Here is a 24,602-nt window from a genome sequence, read left to right as displayed (position 1 = left end):
TAACACATCTACAGTCCCTGATTATTGCTTTTGACCGGTGCAAACTAGCAGAGTTTTATGCTAATACGGAAAAGGAGAGATATTAATATAGAACAAGCAAGTTCATTTTTTAAATAATACATTAGCATTATCTGTGGTTAAACTGCAAATAACTTGTTACTGGTTTTTCTGTTGGTACACTGATGAGTGTACACTAAGAATAAATTAAACTGTTTTAGCCCAGATAATTGGCTTCTGTTCCATTTTTTTGGTAATAAAGTTGGTGCTCCCTGTCTGCTCTTCACAAGCAGATGAACAGCATAAGTACCCTTGTTGAATATTGATTATGTTGTCAATAAATTCTTCTGCCATAAGATTTGCAGTCAATATATTCAGCATTGTGTCTTTTGCAGAGTTGATAAATTATTATTGATTATTTGTATAGAGCTCAGTCAATGAAGTTTGCCAGGCTACTTCTCTGCTATTAAGGAAAATTCCCTTCCAAAAGGACTGAAAGAATGATACAAAGAAAAAGATTAACCCACAGCCTCCCCCTTGTTCTTTCTAGCTTCTTCTTGAGCTGGCTGACTTTGTGTTAGCCCTGGTCTGAGAGACAACTGTGTATGTAGAAACTGAATGGGGAAAAATCAGTCTCTCTCTCTCATTGATGTTGATAAAGCATAAGGGTATTGACCAAGGCAAAATCTCTTAAAACCTCATGCTGTGCCAGCTCCCTTCTGCAACTTTCAGCTGATTCACTCAGTCAATACATAACAACTCACAGACTTCAAGCAGCTACAGATGAAATTTTCCTCAAGGACATTCTTTGAGCTGGAAAAAAAGTCCAAAGGAGGGTTTTAATTTATTCTCTTCTTGTATTCCCATTGATAATGTAAGCATGAAGGGCAGATTCAGCAATACCACTGACATCCTTAGTTTTTCTTTGATATAATTACAGTTTGTTTAGTACAGTATACTAAGCACATTTTAAACTAGACATTTAAAAAACCTGTAATGTACTAATACATTCCCCCTTTAACAAAATGTAACAATAATGGGAAAGTAAAGAGATGACAAATGTTTGACAGTATTATCTTATCTTACCAGAAAGTTATGGAATTTGAAATTAATGGTGCATCTTGGAATGCACAAAATGAGTTCCTCATAAAAGTGCCTCAAAGGTATAATTCGATCTCCCTGTACATCCTCTGGCAGTTTTTCTGCTGATACAGACTGGCATTACAGGAGTTTGTAAAAGGTAGGATTTCGTCCAATAGTGATGAAACCTGGAAATTGGACTGTGGTTTGCTTTTTCTTGTAGTTTTCTGGTTCAGATCAGTGCTTCATATTACAGTATTTGTATTACTGTCCAGACAAACAGTACTTTGGTGAGGTATTGTATCCTTTTCATTTGAAAATGTGGATTGCATCTTATTCACTGAAAGACATTTCTGTGCAACCACCCCAATAACATTGTGCAGTTGGGAATCCTTCCCGATTTGAAAGAAATTCTGGAAGCCGTGATAAATCCCTGTATAATGATCGTTGTCACTTCTGGGTTGAGTAGGTGAAAGTGACACTTGCCTTTTTATCAGCCTCTGCACTCCATTAAATCCCTTTTACTCAGAAAAGTACATCAGTTAAGGGTGTTATATTGTAAATAATTGGGAGTGTAGTCAGTAGAACCTAAGGGAAATCTAGTCATTCCTTTGCAGTGTTTTATAAAAAAATGAGTATGCTTTTGTCTACGTTAACGATATTTCCATATGTAACTATATTCGTTAAAGGGCCTGGTGTTTACCAAGTTGGGGAAAAAAGGTTTTTGGATTAATGTAAGGGGAATGGGATGTGGGCCAATGTTGTTACAATGGTCTACAATCTCAACGTTTGGCTTGGTTTATTTCTTTTGAGTACACAGAATGGCACTTGTAGGAAATAATAACACTAGATCGGCTGAAATTGGTTTCTTTCTTTATGTAGCTTTCATCCCCCCTTGTAGTTTTATCATTCAAAAGGTGTGTGTCCCCCTTTTTGGTCTTATATTGTTACTCTGAGTGGTACTGAACCTGAAATAAAGACACTGCATTTTCAGTCACAATTTCAGTTTCATCGCCAGCCAAGCCTGGGCGTATCAACAAAAGATTTCAAAGGGCTTTCAGAGGGGACAAAAAAGGCCGTTAGGACTTCCAAATCACTTGCTGCCTCTGGTAGTTACAGTTTACAAAGCACTACACAAATAGCCCTGCTCTTATAGAAACTAAAATCATCTCTTATGTTGAAGATAATAACGGGGTCTTTGAGCCCAGACAATGTGCCATAAAAGAAATTTTAAATTGTCGGCAACAATTTAACATTAATGTCAGCACTTAGTTTTCAGCTTAGAATTTTTTTAATTTTAGTGCTTTTGGTTATCCAGTAAAGCCTTTGAAGAACCAGGTACTCATTTGTAATGTTGTACTGAGTGTATGTGAACCTATAGAATATTTACTACAGCAATGTTATTGGAAACATTGAATGGAGAAAGAGCCTTTAGATAAGATAACAAAAAAATGTTGTGTCCTAATATTGCTCTCCAGCGCAAGAAGGGACCAACGTGTTTCTGGGCCTAGAACTTACATCACAGACTAGATCTCCTTCATTTAATCAACCAAAGAGGTTATGTGCAGATTTGACAATCTGCAGGTTGAGCAAGATACAGAGTAACATCTGTTTTTATAATTAATAGCTCTTTTATAGAGAAAATGAACCATGACCAAAATAAATTTGCGATTTCCTTACCATGAGTCAGCATATACACCACACATCAAACTGTAGGAACCTATTGCTGGCTATACTTATATATTGTAGGTCTTGAGATGTTTTAGCACAATTGCATTGATAGTCAGGTAATTAGTCACATCGTGCCATGTAAAAAAACTGCATTAGGCAGTACATTTTATGTTTCCACAAAACTTATTCTTCTGGCATATGTAATTTGCATTAGATACCCACTTTGTCTTCTGTTACCGTCATGACTTTCTATACTAGTTGTCTAATTTAATGAAGGAGCTTGATTTTTAAAATGTATTTTGCTACCTATGGAGATATTGAACAAAGACTGAAGTAGCACCATAATGTGAGATACAGTATTCAAGACAGCAGTTTTAAGCATCCTTAAGTTATTTAATAGTTGGATCTAAATGACTAAATGCAGAGATTACCCTGAAAGCATCATGAAAACAATGAGGATCCGACAAGATTCCAGATACTGGTGCACAGTACTCACAAAACAGTGAAATAACAGGCACAAAGAAAAACATTGTTAATGCACATGATAAGTTGAAACGCCTGATACTTGACTACTTCAGGAGGCATTCTACAGCTGAATCTTCTCTTCATTTCAGAAGCATGAAGCTTTACCTAAAAAACATTTAAATATGTTTTATCATCCCCAGCATATCTAGTGCCCCCAGCTTTTGTGAGCAGATGTTTTTACAGTCCACTTAGTGTTAGCCTTCCTTTACCATAGGCATCAACAATAAAGGTTTCACATTATAGCATTTTAAGGGCCCGGACTGGTTTGGGCATAACCATCCATTCACGCCTTGTAAAAGAAAACTTCTTTGTTGAAATAATCCCCCTGTTGCTAGTTTCAGCGTAACCTTTTTGTACAAAGAAGCCATGCAGTCATTTACACATTGTTAAGGGGTGTCTGGGTTACATAAAGCTGTTGTTTAACAGCCTGACAATACCACGAGGAAGAGATAGCTCAGCTGTGTCACCTACAGTAGGTGACCACCCATGCTCCAAGTGAGTCAGACAGCAGTGGTGTACTGGAGAATATTTGGTTGTCTTCAAAGATGGCATCACACGTAATACAGAGGATAAGAAGACAAAACCCACTTGAAACAATGAGTTTTGACAGGCCATGCTGAGTTCTGTCCCGGCTTTGTGCATTTTACAACTCATTTACAAAGCATTTAAAAACAACTGAGAGTATTCAGTACTGTGCTTCTGCGCATACAGATAGATAGGAAGCAAGAAAGACATTTTTCTATTCCCCCTCATAAAAGCCTTTTTAAAGAACTGCTTTAAGGTATATTTTTCCTCTCATAAAACAAAGAGTATATAAGACATGTAATATACAAAAAGTATAAAATGCAGTCTTTCTAAATGGGAAATACTGTGTTTACCTGCCAGTATTTATGCCATCCATCACTGGACAGAATAGTAAGTAGTCCACGCATAAAGCTTTCAATATTTTCTAAGCTAACATCTGGTGACTTATTTTCGATTGCTTTGCCATGAATATCTTGCATCCTGGAAGTGGGGCTGTTGCCTGTGAAACCCAATTGCCTGCCAATCATCAGATAAGAAATATTTCCAATTCACTTTGGTCCTGGCCAAGTGCAGACTAGAATTTTTTATATATACAGTGTATATATATACTGGAGTATACTCTCCAGACCTTATGTTATGTATCCCTCAGCCATGGGGTAGCTCAGATACAGTGAAAAGGAGGGTCAAAAGTAAATGTTTTGTTAAAAAAATCTGTTTTTATTCTAATATAGATCTAGGCTTCATTCATGTCTGTTTTAACCACATCAAAGCAGATGGCACAATGTTTTGGCTTGAGACTTTGTGCCAGGCTAAATCAGTAATGCCCCATGACACTTGCCATTGAAAAATATTGGTTGGATTACTCTGGATTTAATGTGAGCCATATACTGTACAGGTTTCAGGGGGGAAATATTGATAAAAGATGAAGAGCAGTCATCATGTTTTTGCAGTGAGTCAGTAGAGGATAACTCCACTGCCATTGTACGTGCATGTTTCCTTACACCTGCAGAATATTTGGAATGTCAAGTACTGCTTAATTAAATATTCCAAAAACACAACGAAAGTAAAACAGTTCCACTTCTTTGCTATTTTAGGACTTTTTTATTGTCTGGCATTAAAATGCATTACAGATATTTCATGGCCTAATTAGTACTCTCTTTGTGAGGGCTGTTCAAAATTGTAATTCATTAAGAGATGCGCACTGTAGCTTTTAAACTAAAGCTCCCTTAAAGTATCTCTGCATATTTCTGTCTTTTCTCCCCGCAAAGTACTGATTAGCTTGAAATTTAATCCTGATTTTGGTGTCATGCAGTCTTTTTTTTCTTTCTGGTTGCTTCATTCCATTTTAAAACTCTGCACTGACTTTGCAATAGTCAAGTTCCTTAAGCTCCTGTTGATCTTGAAAGCGCACTTAATAAAAAATGATCGATATATTCATTAGTTAATGAAGAGACACTGACCTCAAATTTAAAGGACTCTGAATTTTGGGACTGGACATTTATGTTTTTATTTTCACCTTTACATCCTTGACTGAAGCAGTTCAAGTGCAAGACATAACACTAAACAGAACTGAACTGTATATGAAAGAAACAAACTGATAAATGCTAAAATCTTCAGTATTCATTTGGTGATACAAACAACTCGTAACAGCTCTATGGGTTTTTGCATTGTCAGACTTAGCAGAACAATGAAAAGAAAGCCGATTATTTTCTGTGAGTGATTCATTAGGTTCTAGAAGGCATGTGTTATTTTTATTTCACCTATATTTTATTTAGCAAGTAAAAGGATATATTCCAAATATCTATTTGGATGTTTTTCATTGGGTTGAAAAAGGACTTAAATGAGCATTGTGGGCTTGTAACTGATGAATCCGATACTTATTTAGACATGAAGATTGATTTAGATCACCTCTAAAGTTGTGTTAAAACAAATGCTTCCTTATTGTTTAGAAACCCTTTAGTGTGTATTCTGTACTAGCCTTTTAATGACAAAACATGACATTTAAGGTATTGACGTAAGCTATATCTCTGTGTTTAACATGTTTTTAAGTGTAATTTTCCTGTAAAGTGCACTTTGAAGCTAATCTGTCTTAATGATTATAATTGTTTAGTTCCCGGCCCTGGTCCTGGGAGCGTGCTGGTTTTTGCTCCAGTCAAATCTTTAATCGGAAACAAATTCTGTTTGAGACAGTTTTGTAAATTTGCTTTCAGATCTTGAAAGGTCAATTAGGATTTGTAATTGGTGCCAACGCTGTAACAATTTCTGAGCTTCAGAACTGTCCTTGTTCAGCTGTGATGCCTGAAATGTAACCAAATGAACTGCTGTAGTAGGAACAAGCACTAATTGTGGGTGTGTCTGATTCAGTGACATTCCCACCTCTCTGTTCTTCATAAATTGGTCAACTAGTAAGAGCTGTTTAGTAAAAAAAATAATGGAAGCATGTTGAGCAGAGAGTGAAAAGGTCTGAATTCTGAAGTTGTTGTAAACGGTACCCTTGAAGTAGGATCTTTTTGGCACTCAGGACAGACCTAACAAACAAGTTAAATAAAAATAAGCATGGAGAAACAAGAGATGTAGAACTTAGCTTGAATGAAAAACAGCAGATATAGCGTTCCCCAATTGTTTTGTTCTATGTTATTAGAGTGATTTAAACAATCTATCTACTATGTGTCCTACTAATCTGTCATAATTCTTTCAGTGTAATGTCATTTTGTGGCCAGGTCACCTTTGGGGAGAAGATTGTCATCTTAATGGATTTTTTTCTGGGCAAAACGAGTTATTATTTTTAGTTTTGGAGGGGGATCTTATCTGAAATAGTCAAGGCAAATACAATATATGTTACAGGATGGTTTAAGGATTATAACCTTTCACTGCTGAAAACTAAAATAATATTTTAGGTGCATTTTACTTGTTAAATTTTATAAAACATTTAGCTGAATATAGTGTCTACTTGTGTCGTGTGAACAGCTACTGTATGTCTGGGTAAAGTTCAGCTTGAATCACTTGGCAGATTCCCTTCCAAATGAAAAAAGTGGGCCACTGTAATTGCCTGAGAGTCTCATTTCAGATATGTTCAGTCCATTTCAGGCTTTAAGAGTTGCAAACTCCTCTGTAACCTGTAATCATGAAACATAAAGGATATATATTTAATTTACTTTTACATTTCACATTTGGCTCTGCAGATTTTCTTTGAATAGATGGGAAAATCTGAATAGTATCTACCTGTTGTTAACAAATTTAAGAGTCTAAAGCTTCTTATTCATGAGATGATTTAAACTTATATTCAGACTTCTGTGGTTTCCCTCTGTTCATTGACTACTGTCTGGTAGATTCACAGATAATGCCTTAAGGACTAAGAATAAATAATCTTGGAAAAAAATGCCTGAACACTGTAGGAGCTACAAAAGAAATTGAGATAGAATTCAAGACTGGGCAAATATCTGTCAGATGACATTTAGTAGACAAGTACAGACTGCTGCATGAAGGTAGCAAATTCATAAACTGCAAATGTAAAAACGCAGAACTTGAAGTAGCAGTATATAAAAAAATCATAGATGTTTATGTTATAACATCATATATACAATGTGTTTGTAATCTTGGCATCATATCTAAAATAAACTTTTGCTGGTCTAGAATCAGTCCAGAGGAGATAGCGTAGATACACGACCATGCTCAAAGAATGTCATACTTTGACAGATGAAAATATTCAGATCTTTTTAGCTCTGAACAGAGAAAACAACGAGAGGATCTGATTCACATTTTCAAAATCCCCAAAGGCATTGACGAGCCTAAGTTTGTGTACTTCTTCAAAATGAACACTAACCAGAGAACACAAATGGAAACAAATGGAAAGTGCTATTACAACTGGCCAAAGAAGGAGTGTGGGAGTCTGGAACTATCCAAATATGTTGACAAAGCCAATGGCCTGACTGGTTTAATTAAAAACAGCTGGTTGAGAGCCTTCAAATAATTATCTATGAGCAACCTCCTTTTGTTTGCAAATTTTGTTGTGTTGTGATGTTGCACAAAAGAATAAAATCAAACCAAATAAACTTATAAATAATCTTCTGGCTTCCCTTTTTAATTGCAGCAGAACACTTTATTATAGGTTTTATCCATGTAATAGCAAATGCTGAAAGTAGTCCAGTAGAATATGCAAATTATTTCCTGCCCCTCTTTACTACATTGTATTTAATGGAGTGTGTCCTAAGCCTGTGTTCTCAATATTTTAGCTCTCGTCTTAAATAAATAGGTGCCTGATTTAGATTTTAAAAGACCAGGCTGTTTTCCAGTTTATATCCATCCTGCTGCAATGATATTGCAGTAGATAAAACATAGTATGATTTCATCTTATTCCTATTAGATTCTTATAGATCTAATTTGATGTAGATCTGTTACATTGTTAAATAGGCATCTTCTTTAGTGATTTCAGAGAATCGCTCAGAAAAAGTCCCTGCTGTCTGTTTTCTTGGAAGCAGCGCTAACAGGCAGTCTCACTTGACCTTCTGAAAGCTCGGAGGTGTTTATGTTTGACATTCTTGACTTAATTAGACCAGACATGTCTTCATATTTATGCCACACCAAGTGATTGTGTTTGAAACCAAGAAGTTGCAATTTTTTCCCCCTTTATATAAACACTTCCTTTGCTCACTTCATATCAATCCTTGAGTGACTTCCAAAAGGTCACACATCTCTCAACCGCTTCATATACAATGTTGTCTTAATCCAGACACAGGCAGCTCCCCTATTATATTATCTTGAGAAAAAATGTCTTTAAGGATTGAGCTACATAACAGAGTCACTAAATATATACAGTACAACCACATGCTGTACAGCTGCTTTTAGAGATGAATTATACTAAAAATATGTTCTTTGATTAGGACATCTCTTGACAATGTAATTTTTTAAGATCTCCATCATTGCAGAATAAGTTGTTTGTATTCAAAACATAAAGTGGATATATTCTATGTAAAATAGGTTTAATTGCTTTATTGCTGATGTTGAGGATTTCCCGATTGAACTTACTTTATATTTACATTGTTCATATATAACACGAGCTTGTGACATTAAAAACATTTTTTAAACACTTGAATATTGCTAACCAGCAAGGTAATGAATAAAAGAGAAGTTGACAGAATATGAGTTCCACATAAACTGTATCCATTGTTTTTTTCAATACTAATTCAAGTACAGTTAGTTTTGTTTAAAGGGAGACATTGAAAACCTGCACTTCAAAATGCATCCCAATATTATGGAGCCCTCTTGGGAGACATGAGACGTACAATTCTTTTTATCTCCTTCATTGAAGAGTTTCTATTCCCAATCTAATTAATCATGAAAACTTGGTTCTTTCCTTAGTGTTACTTAATTGGTACATAGAAAAGGTCTATAAATAATTGGTTTGTTGGAATGAAGTTCAGTTGTATAAATACTGTAGAAGAACTACCCTGTAACACTGTTACGCTCACAAATGTTATAGTACTATTTGGATGGCAGGCTGTAGCTGTCAGTGACCACAGACAGTGATTCATCATCAAAGTGGTTGTGTCATCATATGATTGTAAAATCAAATTCTCAAACCCAGAATACTGTGTACTCTACCTTGTGTCTTTTACCTGCCATGATGGGCTCTGGCTCTCCAGCGATTCTGAAATAGAAGAATTGGTTAGAAAATGGATGGATGTTGTGCCATCATAAACTTGTCATTAACTACTTCCTGTTCTCAGCAGCTTACCCCACCATATAATAGTAATGACAACCCAAGTATGTATAATGTCAAGCTCCCTAATAAGCACTGTAGCACTACAGATTTACATTTAAAACCCAGAATGGTTTTCATGGACCCAAAAATCATGATACAAATATTGCTCTTTCCAAAAAATGTTTTAGACATGCAACAGAATCATAACAGTGTCCTCTCTTAGTTAAGACAGTACCTAGTTCATCTCTTTTTTTCTCCAGCTTACGTTCTGTCTGTGCCTCAGAGATTTGATTAAAGTATTTTTACAAATGTCTTTATAGGTTTTTGCTGTGGTATGTGCTTTGATGGAATTTGCAACAGGTTTTCAAAAACGCTGCTCATTTTGTCATAGTGTCATCTGAGTTTCTTCTTCGTTTTTAATATTCTACAGTCTCATTTCAGATGGATCTCTCTAGATATTGATGCCTTCCATTCATCCTGTGGCATAAATATATTAATAAGACAACTGGCAGAAAACATTTGGTTTGCACCTGCTAAATTGAAGCTTTGTTAACATTGTCTGCTGAAATGCCTTTTTTAAATGGCCTACAAAGGCTTATTAAGACTATATTGTGTACATTGTATTGTGTACATTTTAGGTATTTTATTTTTGTTCCTTGCCAGTTTCCATTGCTATAGAGCTGTGCAAGAGATCTGATGCTCAGAACTGAAATGTCAGTTTTAGGGGAAATAATATAAATGTTGCAAGGCAAATAAGGTGTCACACTGCTGTGAGGTATCATGATCTTAATACTTTCATCTTATTCACTTAAACAGTAACATAAAAGAATGACAATCTTGAACTTATACTGTTATTTTTTATTATGTGTTCAATTAATAAATGTTCTGAAATTCTTTGCATTTCCAATAGTTATCTGACATTGTGCCATGTAATAAGTTGTTTTCTTTTTTGTGATTTAAATCCACTGTATCTTTTTTCAGAATATTTTAATCTTTTGCTCACCAAAGTGGTTTTGCATCTGAAGAGCCAGCCGAATGAGATTGTTTTTAATCATTTGGTTGTGGCATAGAAAAATAAACTGCCCAGAACCAACTGATTATTTGTAGTTATTAACAATACAATGTCACAAAATGTATTGAAGTGAATGGTAGGGAGGTCCTTGTCCTAGTGTAATTAGTGCACACATTGCCCATCAGTGTAGCATTGTGGAAACTGGTTCTTTTACTCATTTCATTTCTGTCATTCAGAATTGAGGAGTCTTTTCACAAGCTTCTAAATTCTGAGTTTTAATTCATTTTAACAATCCTAACAACATTCTGCGCTTTGCAGTTGACAATCATCATAAGTAACATAAAAATAGGATCTCCAGAGGGTATTAATTTCACCAAATAAGTTTCAAGATATAAGAAGAACCAAGAGTCCCAAACCAGAGTGTTTTCAGACAGATTTTGTTAATTCAGGGGCATCTGAACTAAACAGCGAACATTCAGAATACCAGAACCTGTTGACCAAATATAGCATTTAAAAGTGGCCAAAAGATCAGCCAAAAAGAGGGTACCGAACCATTCACAGCCTTAAATGTCAGCACAGGAATTTTAAAATCAATATGAGACTTGACCAGACGTCAGTGTACAGATTCCAAAAAAGGAGTAAGATGATCACTTGAACGAGACCTGGTCAATATTGACTTTTGAATCTACGATATTATCATGTGTGTTTGGTGTTGTCAGCCTTTGTTTAAAGCAGGGCATCGCAGTAATCAAGACAGAAAGAAACAAAGCCATGGAACAGTTTTTCTGCAACAAGAGTAGACTTTACAGTACGGAGCCAAGCAATTTTATTTAGATGAAAAACATACAGTACATCTTAGCTGTATTCTGTAGTTTTGGAATCTGAGCATCAAAAATTAAGATTGAAAATCAGATCCATATTTATTTTATGAAAGCAAAACCCAATTCACACAGATGAGCTGAAAAACCTAGCAACATGAACACAGTCTTTTTAATGGCTGCCTTGACACAAATTCAGCTAATATCGGAAATCAGATTTGGAAGCAGCCACCTCAGTGTCAGGTTTAATCAGGTTTTATTTGTGATTTGTTATAGATCACCAATAGAATATCCTCTCGTTTTCTACCAAGGTTTCTAATCTGCTCTTGTGATGTACTGGTTACCTTTGTTCCTCACAGTTTAAAGGAGATCCAAGATCTTTTAACTTGTGAAAGTAGGTTCTCATAAGAGAAATGAGGATCTCACATAATTGTTACTTATGTAGTAAATATAAGGACCCGATTCTTTAGAATTTTTTTCATCACTCATGTTCACTGTATTGCATGAAAAATTTAATCCTGCTGCTATTATTGCTAACAGTAATTACTAAATGTAAAGAGCCATGCTAGCACCTCACGCAATTAAATATGAAACAAGTAAGGAATGAAATCAACAGAGAAGCTGGGTGGTGTTAACTGCCCCTTTAGGATATGAGGAAATTGGAAGGCACACAATGGGAAATGAGGCAAGAATGATCGAAAGGGGAGAAGACTCTTTGAACTATGCGTTTTTGTGGTGCAGCTTGAAACTGTTCACTCTTCACTGGCAGACACCTGTGTCGGGATGCCAGAGACGATTTATTTACCACTGAACCTTGATCTCAACCTTATAATCATTTAGAAAGCATTAGCCTGAGGATGAATGATGCAAGCATATGGCATGATTCAATAATGTAAACCACACGTCTGATAATGGGCCTTGTAATCTGTAACCTACAGATACACGGGTTGAGATATCTGAACTGCGATTTCAATCTAAAAGCCACAACTCGCAGTCATACTTATCTGTATTTCTCTCCATTTTGGTTCTGCTTGTACCTGATTTCCCAGGATTGTCATGCATGTAGCACATAGCGCAAGTTTCTGTTTGAGAATGTTGCATCAGTGTGAGATGGGCTTCAAGAAAGGGAAGCATTTTCATTTAGTAAAAATATAATAATCATAAATGAAGCAAATTTGTTCTAATATCATGCACCTATAATTGCAGCTAGTTTTTAAGATAACATGCAGATATTATTATTATTTTGTACGTCATGAGTTGCAAGGGTCACATCTTGAAAAAATATGTTATGCATAGTCCATACTTCAAAATAGCATTACTTACCTAATATTTGTATAAAATGTAATTCCATTTTTTCTGTTATGGTGAAGATGGAGTATTGAAACAGGTTTTCTGTTGGGTGTGCTAAGTGGAGGGAACCAGAATCAGGACTGTCTTAGTCATAAGCTTTCTCCCTCTCACTGGGAGGGAGCTAAAAGCAATTCAGAATACTCATGTAAGTCTCTGAGAATCCCAGATTGATATGAAGCTCTGACAGTTATTATTTAGGATCCGCAATGATAAAAATCAGTCTGAACTAGGTATAACTGGGGAAAAAGAAATGTGCTTAATCTTTAACATGCCTTTAATTTCTTCATGCCTCAGTCTGTTCATAGCAAATATCTGTGGATGTTACTCATTGCAAGATCTCAGAGATAAGACAGTTGGGGCAGAGAAGGGAAGATATGAATGTGTACAAAGAAAATGGAAGGGTCAGAGAAAGGAAGATATGAAGGCCAGCACAAAAATTGTGACAGCATTCTGAGAAGCAGCTTATTGTTTAAAATAGAACTGTGGTGTTCGGTTCTTAAGATTTTCTTACAGATAGTCCACATGTTTTTTTTTCCCTTTAGTGTGAACAAGTATTGAAGAAAACTTGTTTGTGGAAGGAAAATCAAAAGTTGCAAGCCCCTTGCCCTTTCTCGTTATCTCCTCAGAAATTCTTACAGCTATCAGGCAGTAGACTAGAGAACAGTAGGAGACTGGCAGGAAAACTCACTAATTGCTCTGAGGTCTAGCCTTGGCTAGCACATAATTAGCAGAGCTGTTCTGTCCCAGGTGAATTAAGTGGTGAGTAGATAACAGGGGAGCAGATCTGGTATGGCAAAGGGCAATCCTTTTCTCTTTGGCCTCGTTTAGACTCCCAGGTTTGCTACCTCACAGCTTTGAGTTCAGTGTTGTGTTATAGAGTGACTTTCAAGGTTCTTAACATAAAAGTAAAAATCACCGGTCAAGTTGGTCAAACCGAGCACATTGGTAGCGCCATGATCTCGACATTGTGAATAAGAGCCAGAGTCACATCATGAGCCAACACCCCACTTGCCTACAGTCTTGCAGTGACATCATCATGCCACACCTCCAATCGGCACTATCTCCCCTGTCAGGCTCTGTGGTGTTTAAAGCATGTGAAAAGGTGGAGGGTTTTGATTGGTGGGCAGATCAGAGACTCTGCCCTTCCTCATTCTCTTCGTGAACTCCAGGAGGCGTCAGTGGTAGCTCGAATGTAAAAGAAACATTTGGTGATAAATTGGTTGGGTTTAAACCACAAAAAGGCAACAAACAATGTAAAAGACAACCACAATACAGTATATGTGACGAGCAAGCCATTGGGCGTGCAGTAATGAGATCTTAAAAATAGGCAGGTCCAGGCCAACAGACATATTAGACAACTGTAAGGTTTAAAATGGCCAGTGCGGTTTGTTTCACAGTGCAGGGAAAAATCAAAACCAACAAACCAAACAAACAAAACAAAAGCCTGAGCTTCTACCTGAACTTCTTCTCAAAGTTCCCTCTCCGTCATGGCTGATCAGCTTACACTGCTTGCAGGTTTTCAAACAACAGAGTATCTTGGACTCTCCTCAAAATTTCCAAATACACAAAATCTCTCTCTCAGACTCCTCAACATTTAAGACCTTTCAAATATTGTTCACAAAAACTCACAAGTTCCTTTGTCTTCGCTCAGAGGTCAGTCCTTCTCCGTCTGGCGAGTGGTACATACACGGTCAGCCCCTCAGACAGCAACCACCCACTCCTACAGACTGCCCGACTCCGGAAGTTTCCTCTTCCTGCTTTTTAAATTGTCTCCTGACCTGTTTGGTCAGGTGATGGAGAACAAGAGGAATCTGGGGAATGTGGTCCTCACAGGGCTGTGCTCTAACAAATGGTAATATAAAATATAAGGGATAGCCATCCATCCATTTTCTCACAGCTTTATCCAATACAGGGGTTGCTGTGTATCCACAGCCCATCCCAGCAAGCAAAGGGCATGAATCAGAGTACACACTGGACAGGACACCAGTCTGTCACAAAGCACACACAGACACAAACACGCACGCACTCGTATCCCACGCAGACATGGGGAGAATATACAAACTCCACACTGATAGCACCCAGTAAATGAACAAACGGCTCCAGCACTGCAAGGCAGCAATGCTAGCCACAGCGCCCCTGTGTCTCCCCATAGAAAAAACATGAACCTTAATAATGTATTATGTGCACTGGGTGTTGTATCTGAATGCTGTATTTCTCAGCGATAACTCATCTACGTCATTTGAAACATGTTTGTTTTCGCAAGTGGTGATTAATATGTTAAACAGCCAATTACCAAGTTTACCATGCAGGAATCCAATACCCACATCTAAACCTCTGGAGATATTGATAAAGCTGCTTTCTGCACTGTGGACTTGTAGTCTGAAAGGGAATGAATGGCTTCAAAAAAGTACAGTCAGAAGGAAAGGTCTTTGTGAGTTCTAGTTTGATACATTGAAAACAATCAAATCAGTCTCGCCAGTGAAACACAAGGAATGTGTCATTGGTAATGCTGGACTGAAAGCACTTCATTACTTCCTTCAGTCCTTGCTTCCATAGACTCTGATAGTGTTGGGGAGCCTTGGCAATGAAACAAGTAACTGTGTGTTTTTTATTCCTGACCATAGACTGTTTTATTTATAGTTTTTGTTTTATTGAAGTTGAGAAGAGGATGCATCACCCAGTCCCCAGGATAAAAACCAATCTTTATTCAGAATTCTGGGGATGAGCAGGAAAGGCTTTCCACTCCTCAGTGATTATTTGACCCTTTTGCCACACCTGTGTGTGGTGCTGCATACAGTATGCCATCTTTGTTTCCTTAAGAAAAGTAGCCCGAGTGAGCTTCATGTTTATTTCTGTGGATAATGAACACTGCACTTGACCACAGACAGTGCACTCTGTGGTGCCGGTGCATCCACATATCGATATTACCCTAAGACAAACGGGGATCGGGTTCTTGGGATCTGATGTTTATCAGTTTTTCCAGTTGAGCCCCGATCTGTGGTAGAGGAGATCGAGTGGATCAGAAACGATATCACACATTACAGGAGCTAAGAAGATGATAGCTCTGCATTGGCTGAGTTCTAGTGTTCTCCCTTTATGTGACTTGAAATTTGCCAACTTTATTTCTGGAAAGTTTTGTTTCTGGAACATTCCATGCCTTCATTCCAGGATGCATGGAACTGAGGACTGGAGTCTGCAGCTGAAATCACAACACTTCTGCTGTGAATCCTCTTCTTCTCTGACTCTTGTTTTGAGGTGTACCGTATATTGATGAACATTTTTGGATTTTTCTCTCTGGCTGGAGAGAGGGTGGCAAGGCTATGGTAACTGGTGGCTGGAGATCTCTAATTGTATATCATGGTTCAATGTCCTCGTTATAAACTGTATGTTGTTAACGAAAAATTAAGTCTCTGTATATGTAATTATTTATCCTTTAGTAAACATTCTGAGGTTTTACTTCCTGAATTATTTTCTTGTGCATTGTTTTACAGTATAAGTACTGTATGTATTGGTTTTGCCCTTTCATTCTCTGCAGAAAAATGTTAGCTTTCGTACCCACTGTAGATTGGTAAAAGATAATTCCCTTTCAAGACTGTAAAAATATGTTATAAACTGCATCAGACACTAAATTAATATGAATTATTGATACATGTCTTTTTAAAAGTACATTGAAATACTGCACAATCTAAAAATACAATATCATACAATGCAAAATTTACAATTCAGGTAAATCAGCCCATGGCTATATCACCCTGCAGTTCACAACTGGTAACCCACTGAAGCTCAGCAGGTGTGAGCCTGGCCAGTACTTGGATGGGAGCCCTCCTGGGAAAGCTAAGGTTGCTGCTGAAAGAGGAGTTAGTGGGGCCAGTAGGAGGCGCTCACCCTGCAGTCTTAGTAGGTCCTAATGTCTTAGTATAGTGAAGGGGACACTATACTGGAAAAGGGCGCCATCTTTCAGATGAGATATGAAACAGAGGTTCTGACTCTCTGTGGTCATTAAAAATCCCTGGGCATATCTTGAAAAGAATAGGGGTGTTACCCTGGTGTCCTGCCCAAATTTCCCATATGCCTTTACCATTTGCCATGGCCTCCTGATAATCCCCATCTATGAAATGACTTCATTAGTCTGCTCTCCACTCCAGTGATAGCTGATGTGTGGTGAGCATGCTGGTGCACTTTGGCAGTTGTCACATCAATGATTCCTCATACTGTATATCTTGGTTTTTGCATTTGTTTTTGAGCATTTGTGAGGATGTTAAGACTGCCAAATCAAGTGGGTGTTGAAAGCATGTACAGTGACTGTCTTTTTCCAGAGACTTAATGAATGAGAAGTGCATAGCTGCATTGTTTTGTAGTTTTATGTTTGGATGAAGTCCATAATTTGAAGTTTCCTTCTCTGGATAAAACATTTATTTTATTTAGAATATATTGCCACAGCATTCTGTCGTTACACAGTCCTAGTCCTAGAATGGTTTATTTTTATTTACATAGTAATGTGCCTTTCAACCAGTAAAAGGCACTATTTGAATGTCAAAACACCTATAAAAGATTAAGTTAATTAGCTTCTTTAATATAGTTTAATTTGTGTGAATTGAAGCTTGTGTAGGCTGTTTTGTAAAGTTAAACAATACCTGAAAAAACTGTTGGAGAACTCCCTTATTTATAACCTTTTCTTCTCTTTTTTATGGTGGTGTATAGTTCTTATTTGTTTAATGTTCATGTTTTAAAATAGTAAAAATTTGTTGAGGGAGAGAATGTAAATATCTGTTTACTCTCTAAGGGGAGAACAGACACAGGGCTGAACTTTAAAACTTAACTGGCTAAGGATGAGACATTGCTCTAGACCTCTTCAGTCCTTCACAGAGGTAAGAATAAACCGTCAGTATGAGAAGAGCTCGGTAATGATCTTTATTTTTTATAGGAGAAAGCCATGCTAAAGACATTAGACTAACTTTATCCTGAAAAAGAATAATATTGGTTAATAATTGAGTAGTGCTTCTGAGAAATTCTCTGACTGGAGTAATGTGTGTTGCTATTTAATTCTGTCATCACACTTAAAGTTGTCTAATATTTTCTTACCATAAAGGAAGAGAAAACTGTGGATATACAGTACCACTTGCTAATCCACTACCAGTATGTTTAGCCCAGTATGTTTAATGTTCTGTAAGACTGGAATATTTTTGGAGTACTAGATTTCAGTTTCATGTCTGTGTAAGATTTCTAAGCTCTGCCTTGAAACACACTTCTAGGCTCAGGTCCTTTTAGCCCAGGACGTGGAACACAAAATCAGGTGGGTTGAGTATTAGTAAGGAAATAAGAGAGGTAAGGACTGTGATGATAGAAAGAAAAGACCGCAAATGCTATATAGATTGAAAAAACTTGTTTTTTAACATTTCAGGCTGATCTCGTGAAGCATTCTGTGACAAACAGAAAAGCCAAAATCAAAAACAGAAATTGCTTGTGGTTTTTTTAAGCTCTTTGTTTCCCAAAAAAACTCTACTGGGGATGAGATTGTCTTAAAAACAAATGCAACGCTTAGTTGTCTGCATTAGTACGAGACAGACCAGTCAGTCTTTCAAGCTGCACAGGTTCAAAACAGCAGTGCAGTCAAGTCTACAAGAATACGTTAAGTTTAAAAAGGTTCAAGCGTGCTGGGCGTCAGCCCAATGGACTAAAGTCCTTAGTCACTGTACTGTAAGCGGCTTCTGAATGGGCAGCTGAATCTCCAACTCACACTGAGAAGAAGAAATAAGGTGGGCCGTGTGATTTATCTGCTTATGAGTCTATCATATGTTCAATTCTTGGTGCTAATATACACTGACTTTGGTCATGAAAGCAGCACAAACACACCTTTAAACACAAATTATACACTTTTTCATTCTTTGTATTGATGAAGATACTGTGCATTAAATGCGATTGCATGATGCTATGAATAAGAATGTATTTAGCTTGCTCCTTTATCAGAGGCGAGTTACAATTAGTAAACTGCAGAGTATTAAGAATACAAAGTAATATAGTCATACAATAATCACACCATACAAAATGTCTAACAAGTTACAAGGGACTTAATTACAGTCCACTTCAGCAGTAGCTAAAGCGATACAGTACAAGACACTGGTGGATCTTGGCAGGGTGCCTAGGTGGTCATCATACAGCAGTCGATTATCTATCTTTTCATACAGCTCCCCACACTCGGGTCCTGTTGTGCTCAGATATACAACAACCTGCTGTAAATCACATGCTTGTTTAATGCACACATCCTCCCACACTCTGGTCCCGCTGCAGTCAGATATGCAACAAACCACTGTAAATTACTTGCTCATTTAATGCAATTTCAATTTATTGCAACACATATTTGCCAAATGTTCAAATTACTCGGCTTGTGCTAAGAAAAAATCAACAACAGTTCAACCATTATTATTGGCAAGCCGATAAGTTAATCAACCTCTAATAAGAAATAAGCAGATATAAAGACCTTTTTCCGAGTCATATTTGGATTTATCCAAAAAGAAAATCGATGTAAGTGCCTGTTTCAAACAGAAAAAAAGCCTGCATGGCTTGGATGCAATCAAAATTAACAACTTTGACCTTTGGTCTGTCAGGATTACTGTGTATCCCACCCCAGCTTGAAGAGATTAAATCTGAGATGTACAATTGCAAAAAAAGGTCATGACGTTGCAATTGCAGGGAATTTTCTTATTGACCTTTAGCCAGACTTGAGCTCTGATTGAAAAGGCTACAAGTGTGTCAGTCTCCAGTATTTCTTAAGTAAGGCACTCCTGAATTAAAGAGCTAGGCTTCCTTGTGCTATACTGTAAAATGCCAAAGATAAAGAAAATGAAAAACGAAACAAATGATCATTAGGTCTTTGGTCATTAATGGACGTTGCTAAAAGCAGGGGGATGAGAGAAATGGAGCATAGAACGGGGTCGAAGGGGCAATTTAATTGCTGTACCCACAAGTGGGTGAGTTTTATCTTGCTGAAAGACCATGATACATTCGACGTGCTCAGATGCAAGCAGAAAAAAAACCTGAGGGCAGGGTGGAAGTGCTTTCAGCAGCAGTAAGGGTGCTATAATGACATCGGTTTCCCACCAGGAAAAGCCAGGAAGAACATTACGTTTTCAGCAGAAGGCCGAAAAATCCTATACTAAGTGATACATAATGAAACCCCTATAGTGGTGTTTTGGATTCACACTTTGTTCAGTAGCTGACCTTCTGCACAAATGTGAAATGGGATTTTTTGGAATTACCTTTCTTACAAAGGAGGTTTAGGTTAATTTTAGGATCCAGCAGTTGACCCTTGAAATCACATTTCACTTTGAGGCATGTTTGCATTTAATATGTGTTGCATACATTTAATAGGTGTTGAATGTATTCAATGTTTGTTGCTTGCATATTTAAATGTTTTATGCTTAATGTTTTTTTCATGTTTTACACTCAGTGCTTGCACGTTAATATTCATACATTCACTGTTTCATTTTTAATTGTTTTAATGTTTAATTTTAACTTCTTACATTTCTGCTATCTACTACTAATTTGGTTGACACATTCATCCAAAGTAACTTGCATTTGTACCCATTTGTATTTTGCTGTAACAATTTGGGTTATGTACCTTTTAAGGGATAAACAGCACTCTCACCTGGAATTTGAACCCACAACCTTTCAGCTACAAGCCAAACGCTAACCACTGCTCCACTCGACTGATCATATTTGTAATTGAACTGCTCCACTCTGCTGCACCTATTTCTAGTGCTAACAAGTTCTGTCATGCAGTATTTCTCTAAAAAAAGCAATGTTTTAAAAAAGCTGTGAATAATTCACAAAATAAAGCCCTCGGATCCAGCCTTTAGCAATTCTGTTTGAGAGGAATGGTCGTTGGTTGTTTCCTCTTTTAAAAAATCCCAGTATGCAAAAAATGTAGATAAATTGTAAATCAAATACAGATAAAAGATGTCCCTTGAGTAAAGTAATTCGGATTTCAAAATCTAAAAACTAGAGAAATTTTTATTAAAAATCATTCAATGATAAGTACTGTAAGTCACTGGTAGTAGCATTCACCTCTGGAGTACCTGCAGACAAAATACAGTAGATTAATATTTTTTCTTTTTTCTCTGCTGCAAAGGAATGCTGTAGTAGGTGTTCAAATTTACTTAGATTTAATGTTATAGTTCATATTTATATATCTGCATACAGTGCATAAAATATAAATATTTAATTTGATTTCAGTTTTTTAAAAATCACAAGCTGCATGGATTCCATACTATGTTTTCTCTTGTAATTTAAAGTCTGGACTTGTTGGTCACATTAGTGGAAGCTGCCAGGCAGGCGAAAGTCACTGTCTTGACAGCTCCTACAGCTGCTCACTGCTGTGAGCATTGTGTTTCCGTTTGACCATCGAGACACTGGGAGAACAACATTCAGGCTCAAGCTGTGAATTGCAATTGCTATGTGAATTCCTGGTTCTTTCATTTTAAATGTCATCTGTAATTCAAAAACAATCTTAGCATTTTACAGCTAATTTTCCAGTTATGAATAATTGGGTTCTCAGTCATAGGTAGTCTGCAGGTTGCCACCTGAATTTAAACACACATGGCATGAGATCATATGAAAGAATAATAACAGCTAGCTTCTTAAGTTGCGTGTAACGCATTCATTCAAGGTTTCAATTCCAGGATTCTTGGATGTGAATTTTAAGATCTTTCTGGTTCATTGAGGAGAACAGCTGTAGATAGCGATTTAGTATTTTAAGGATCTGCAAATGGATAACGAAGCAAAACACAATTAAAATAGGTCAGATTGTCTTTGACCTTTTTTACGTAGGTAATGTACCATAACATGACAGGTGATTTCGGTCTAGATTATCTCCGGGCAGTGACTACAAACTGGACATTGCAATTAATCACCTTTTTAATGGATTTTTGTCCAATGTGTATGCCTGGCTGAAAATGAGTAGATCAAAAAAACTTTGCTCAACAAATTATAGCTTTGTTGCAGGAGATATCTGAGCATTGGTTTGGAGACAACGACAAGGAATACAAAGACATTTAGAATAAAAAGAAATCCAGTTGCATTGCATTTTGAGAAAGACCTGACAGAAGAGTGACAGTTACAAGATTGCCAGTGAAAATGAAAGCAAAGATGAGACAATCTGGCTGCAAACCCAACCACAGGTGCTTACTCAAGCTTGAGTTATATTAACAAATCATATTAGCAGTCAAAACAGAGCTGCCCAGTGGTTTAAAGTCCTCCTGCTGCATTAGTTCAGGTGGTATATCCTTAGAAGCCAGGAAACTACAATGGATCTGGAGAAATCCAGTCTCAAGTACATCATTAGTCTCAGTGGGCTGTTGCTGAACTTGATAAAACTTGTTTAAGGAGGGCAGCATTTTGCCAACCCTCTGTGCTGCAGTGATCGATTGCCAACTTGCCTCTCTTCCTCAGCTGTGTTAATGCAGCGCATTAATCTGCTGTAACTAAAACTCAGTTCTTGGTGCCGCTTCGGAACAAAGATCCGAGGTCAAATGACTTCGAAGGCAAAGGGGGATTTTTCATCTTAATTTAGTTACAGTGTGCTGTAGGAGGCTACAGTGCCGCAGCAGAACAATGGCTCATCCTCTGCTCTAGTCATCTTGTTTATTAAAAGGTTGAGACAACAGTGGATGCTTCTAATCAAATAAACATCAGAAGAAATCGTTATATGGTCTGTTGCTTCCGCAACACATTTCGATCACACTCTGGCCTTTAAATGAGATAATCCTTCAGAATATTGAAAAATATTATTTTAAGAAGAATCATGTCTTTAGACATTTTTTGCCACAGATTGTAATTTCTGTTAAAGGTCAAGAGGTACAGTATGAGTGTTGCTAAGTTGTGAAAGTACACACAATGACAGGTTAAAATGTGTACTTCACTCCATATACATTCAATGGTATTCAGAATTGTTACACTGAAATACAGTTGGGAAATGTAGAATAAACTTGATTGATTTAATAATGCTTTATCCTTAAAGCAAAATCTAATACAGGATGTATTGTTGAAAGTTGACTTGCAAGAACGTTTTCATCCAAATATGTCCCTCTTATTAGCAGTCAATACAAATGCTCTATGCAATTTGTCACACACCTTTGGCAGGTGGTTTTGTTTGTTTCCATTGAATTGTAATCATCTCTTAAATATACTGTACCATTGCATCTCTGGTAACTGTAAGATAATATTGAGTCTGCCCCCCAAACTGTGTTCTCCATCACTTCCAGAATAGTGTTACAAAGAACCCATACTGTAACATTCTTGACTTGTGCATGAATTTAATATATTATCACACTAAAAAATAATCCGATTTGCCTGTATTAATGCTAATGAATTTTGTGTTACTCAGCATGAAGTCTGAGAAGTCCTGTGTATAATTAGTGAGCAGTTTTACATATTAAGGACATAAGAAGTTCTGAAGGAGTATTAATTTCACCCATCAGATCTTAATTGAAAATTTCTATTAAGGCACTGGGTGAAGATTTAAAAAGCTCTGATGCTATATTGTTGTAGCATTAATTGAAATTATTCTGCCTACCTTGAGAAAATACTTTATCTAAAACTGAATTCATTCTTATTTTAATTCACTTTTTTAATCCAATACACCACAAAGTGCGACATTTAATGGAAATAGTGCTGCTGTGTACATGGGTTATTTATCTGCTAATAAGGTCCCAGTGGATAAACTGAGCCTATACGAACATAAAATTTGTAGGTTTATTACCGAGATCGATGATTGTATACAGCTCTCTGAACTGTATTGTGAAATTGAATTTCTTTCAATGGAAAATTGACGTGACCACCATGCTAATCTATGCAAGTTTAAATGATGTGTTACCTTTGTATTTAAGAAGACTACTAAACAGTGATGCCACAGAAAATTTATAACCTGTGAGCTAGTAACAAAAAAGACTGTGTAAGTTTCTTTACTAATGGGAGAAACGATTTACAGCATTTGGCTCTCTCAGCCTTCACTTATATGTACCTACACTCTTCCCATCCAGACATATTTTTTTCTCCTGGACAAGAAAGCTCTCTGTTTTTTATTATTCCTGTATTAATTGCACCACAATTTAATCTCTCTCTATAAGTACCGCTGGAGACGTCCAAAGCAGGTAATCTTGGATCTTGTATTTTAATTCTTTATAATTTCACAAATAATTAAAAATTAATTAAATCACTCAAGAAAGCAAAAGCTTTTCTACTGATAACATGAAACTATAATTCCCTTTTCTTGTCTGTGTTTTGGTTTCTTGTATGCAGTTCATGCAGAATGGCTCCTAACATTTGTCATTCTGGAAATGGTATACCAAAAGCTTATCATTTACCTGGCAAATGAAATACTCTATAAAGTACTAAGTTCTGTCTTTCTTTGCAGAACCTGCTGGTGAATCATGGATGAAGAGGAGTAACTTTGACCTGGGTGACCATTGCCATGGGCGCAGCTTTGACTTGAATGGAAACTGTCAATTAAAATGATTGTATATCCATTTGTATAATAAGAAGAAGTGGATTGTTAAAAGCATGGAGCATCTGACTTTTTTATGTCTGACTGTATGGTTCAGATTAATTTGAAGTTGCACTATATCCCTAGAGGTAAAATACACCTCCATAATCTTAAATAAAATTTGAAGAAAATAAATCACTTGCCTTTGTAATGTCATTAATAACACATTCGTGCCAAAGACCCTATAAACATATATAAATTCATATCAATTTTGCTGTAACACTTGGTTTTGCCTGACCCCTTAATTAATTTCTGCATAAAAGTAAATATTTTAATGTTTCTTTTTTGCTGTTATACACACTGTATATGTGCTTTTTATTTCTTTATAATATATTGCATTAAATTTGCACATTTCCATTCTAGTCAGATAAATCATGGCCATTT

At 36.7% G+C, this 24,602-nt stretch overlaps 1 protein-coding gene across 2 annotated transcripts in view; it reads left to right on the top strand.

The window, feature by feature from the left end:
- LOC148662066 (MICOS complex subunit mic25a-like) overlaps nt 1–24,356 on the top strand; it is a 147,879-nt gene extending 123,523 nt beyond the window's left edge. Inside the window, exon 8 of one of the 2 annotated variants that reach the window (XM_088636766.1) lies at nt 24,088–24,356. In XM_088636766.1, the coding sequence (XP_088492892.1) occupies nt 24,088–24,190 (103 nt within the window). In that variant the 3' untranslated portion in view covers nt 24,191–24,356. The remainder of the gene's footprint in view (nt 1–24,087) is intronic. The other variant, XM_088636767.1, reaches the window with a different exon arrangement.
- The last annotated feature ends 246 nt before the right edge of the window (nt 24,357–24,602 follow it).

This window comes from Lepisosteus platostomus, chromosome 6 (genome assembly GCF_059453375.1).
Source record: "Lepisosteus platostomus isolate fLepPlt1 chromosome 6, fLepPlt1.hap1, whole genome shotgun sequence".
Classification (NCBI taxonomy): Eukaryota; Metazoa; Chordata; class Actinopteri; order Semionotiformes; family Lepisosteidae; genus Lepisosteus; species Lepisosteus platostomus.
The sequence above is the reverse complement of the archived record's forward strand: the minus strand, read 5'-3'. Positions and strand labels throughout refer to the sequence as shown.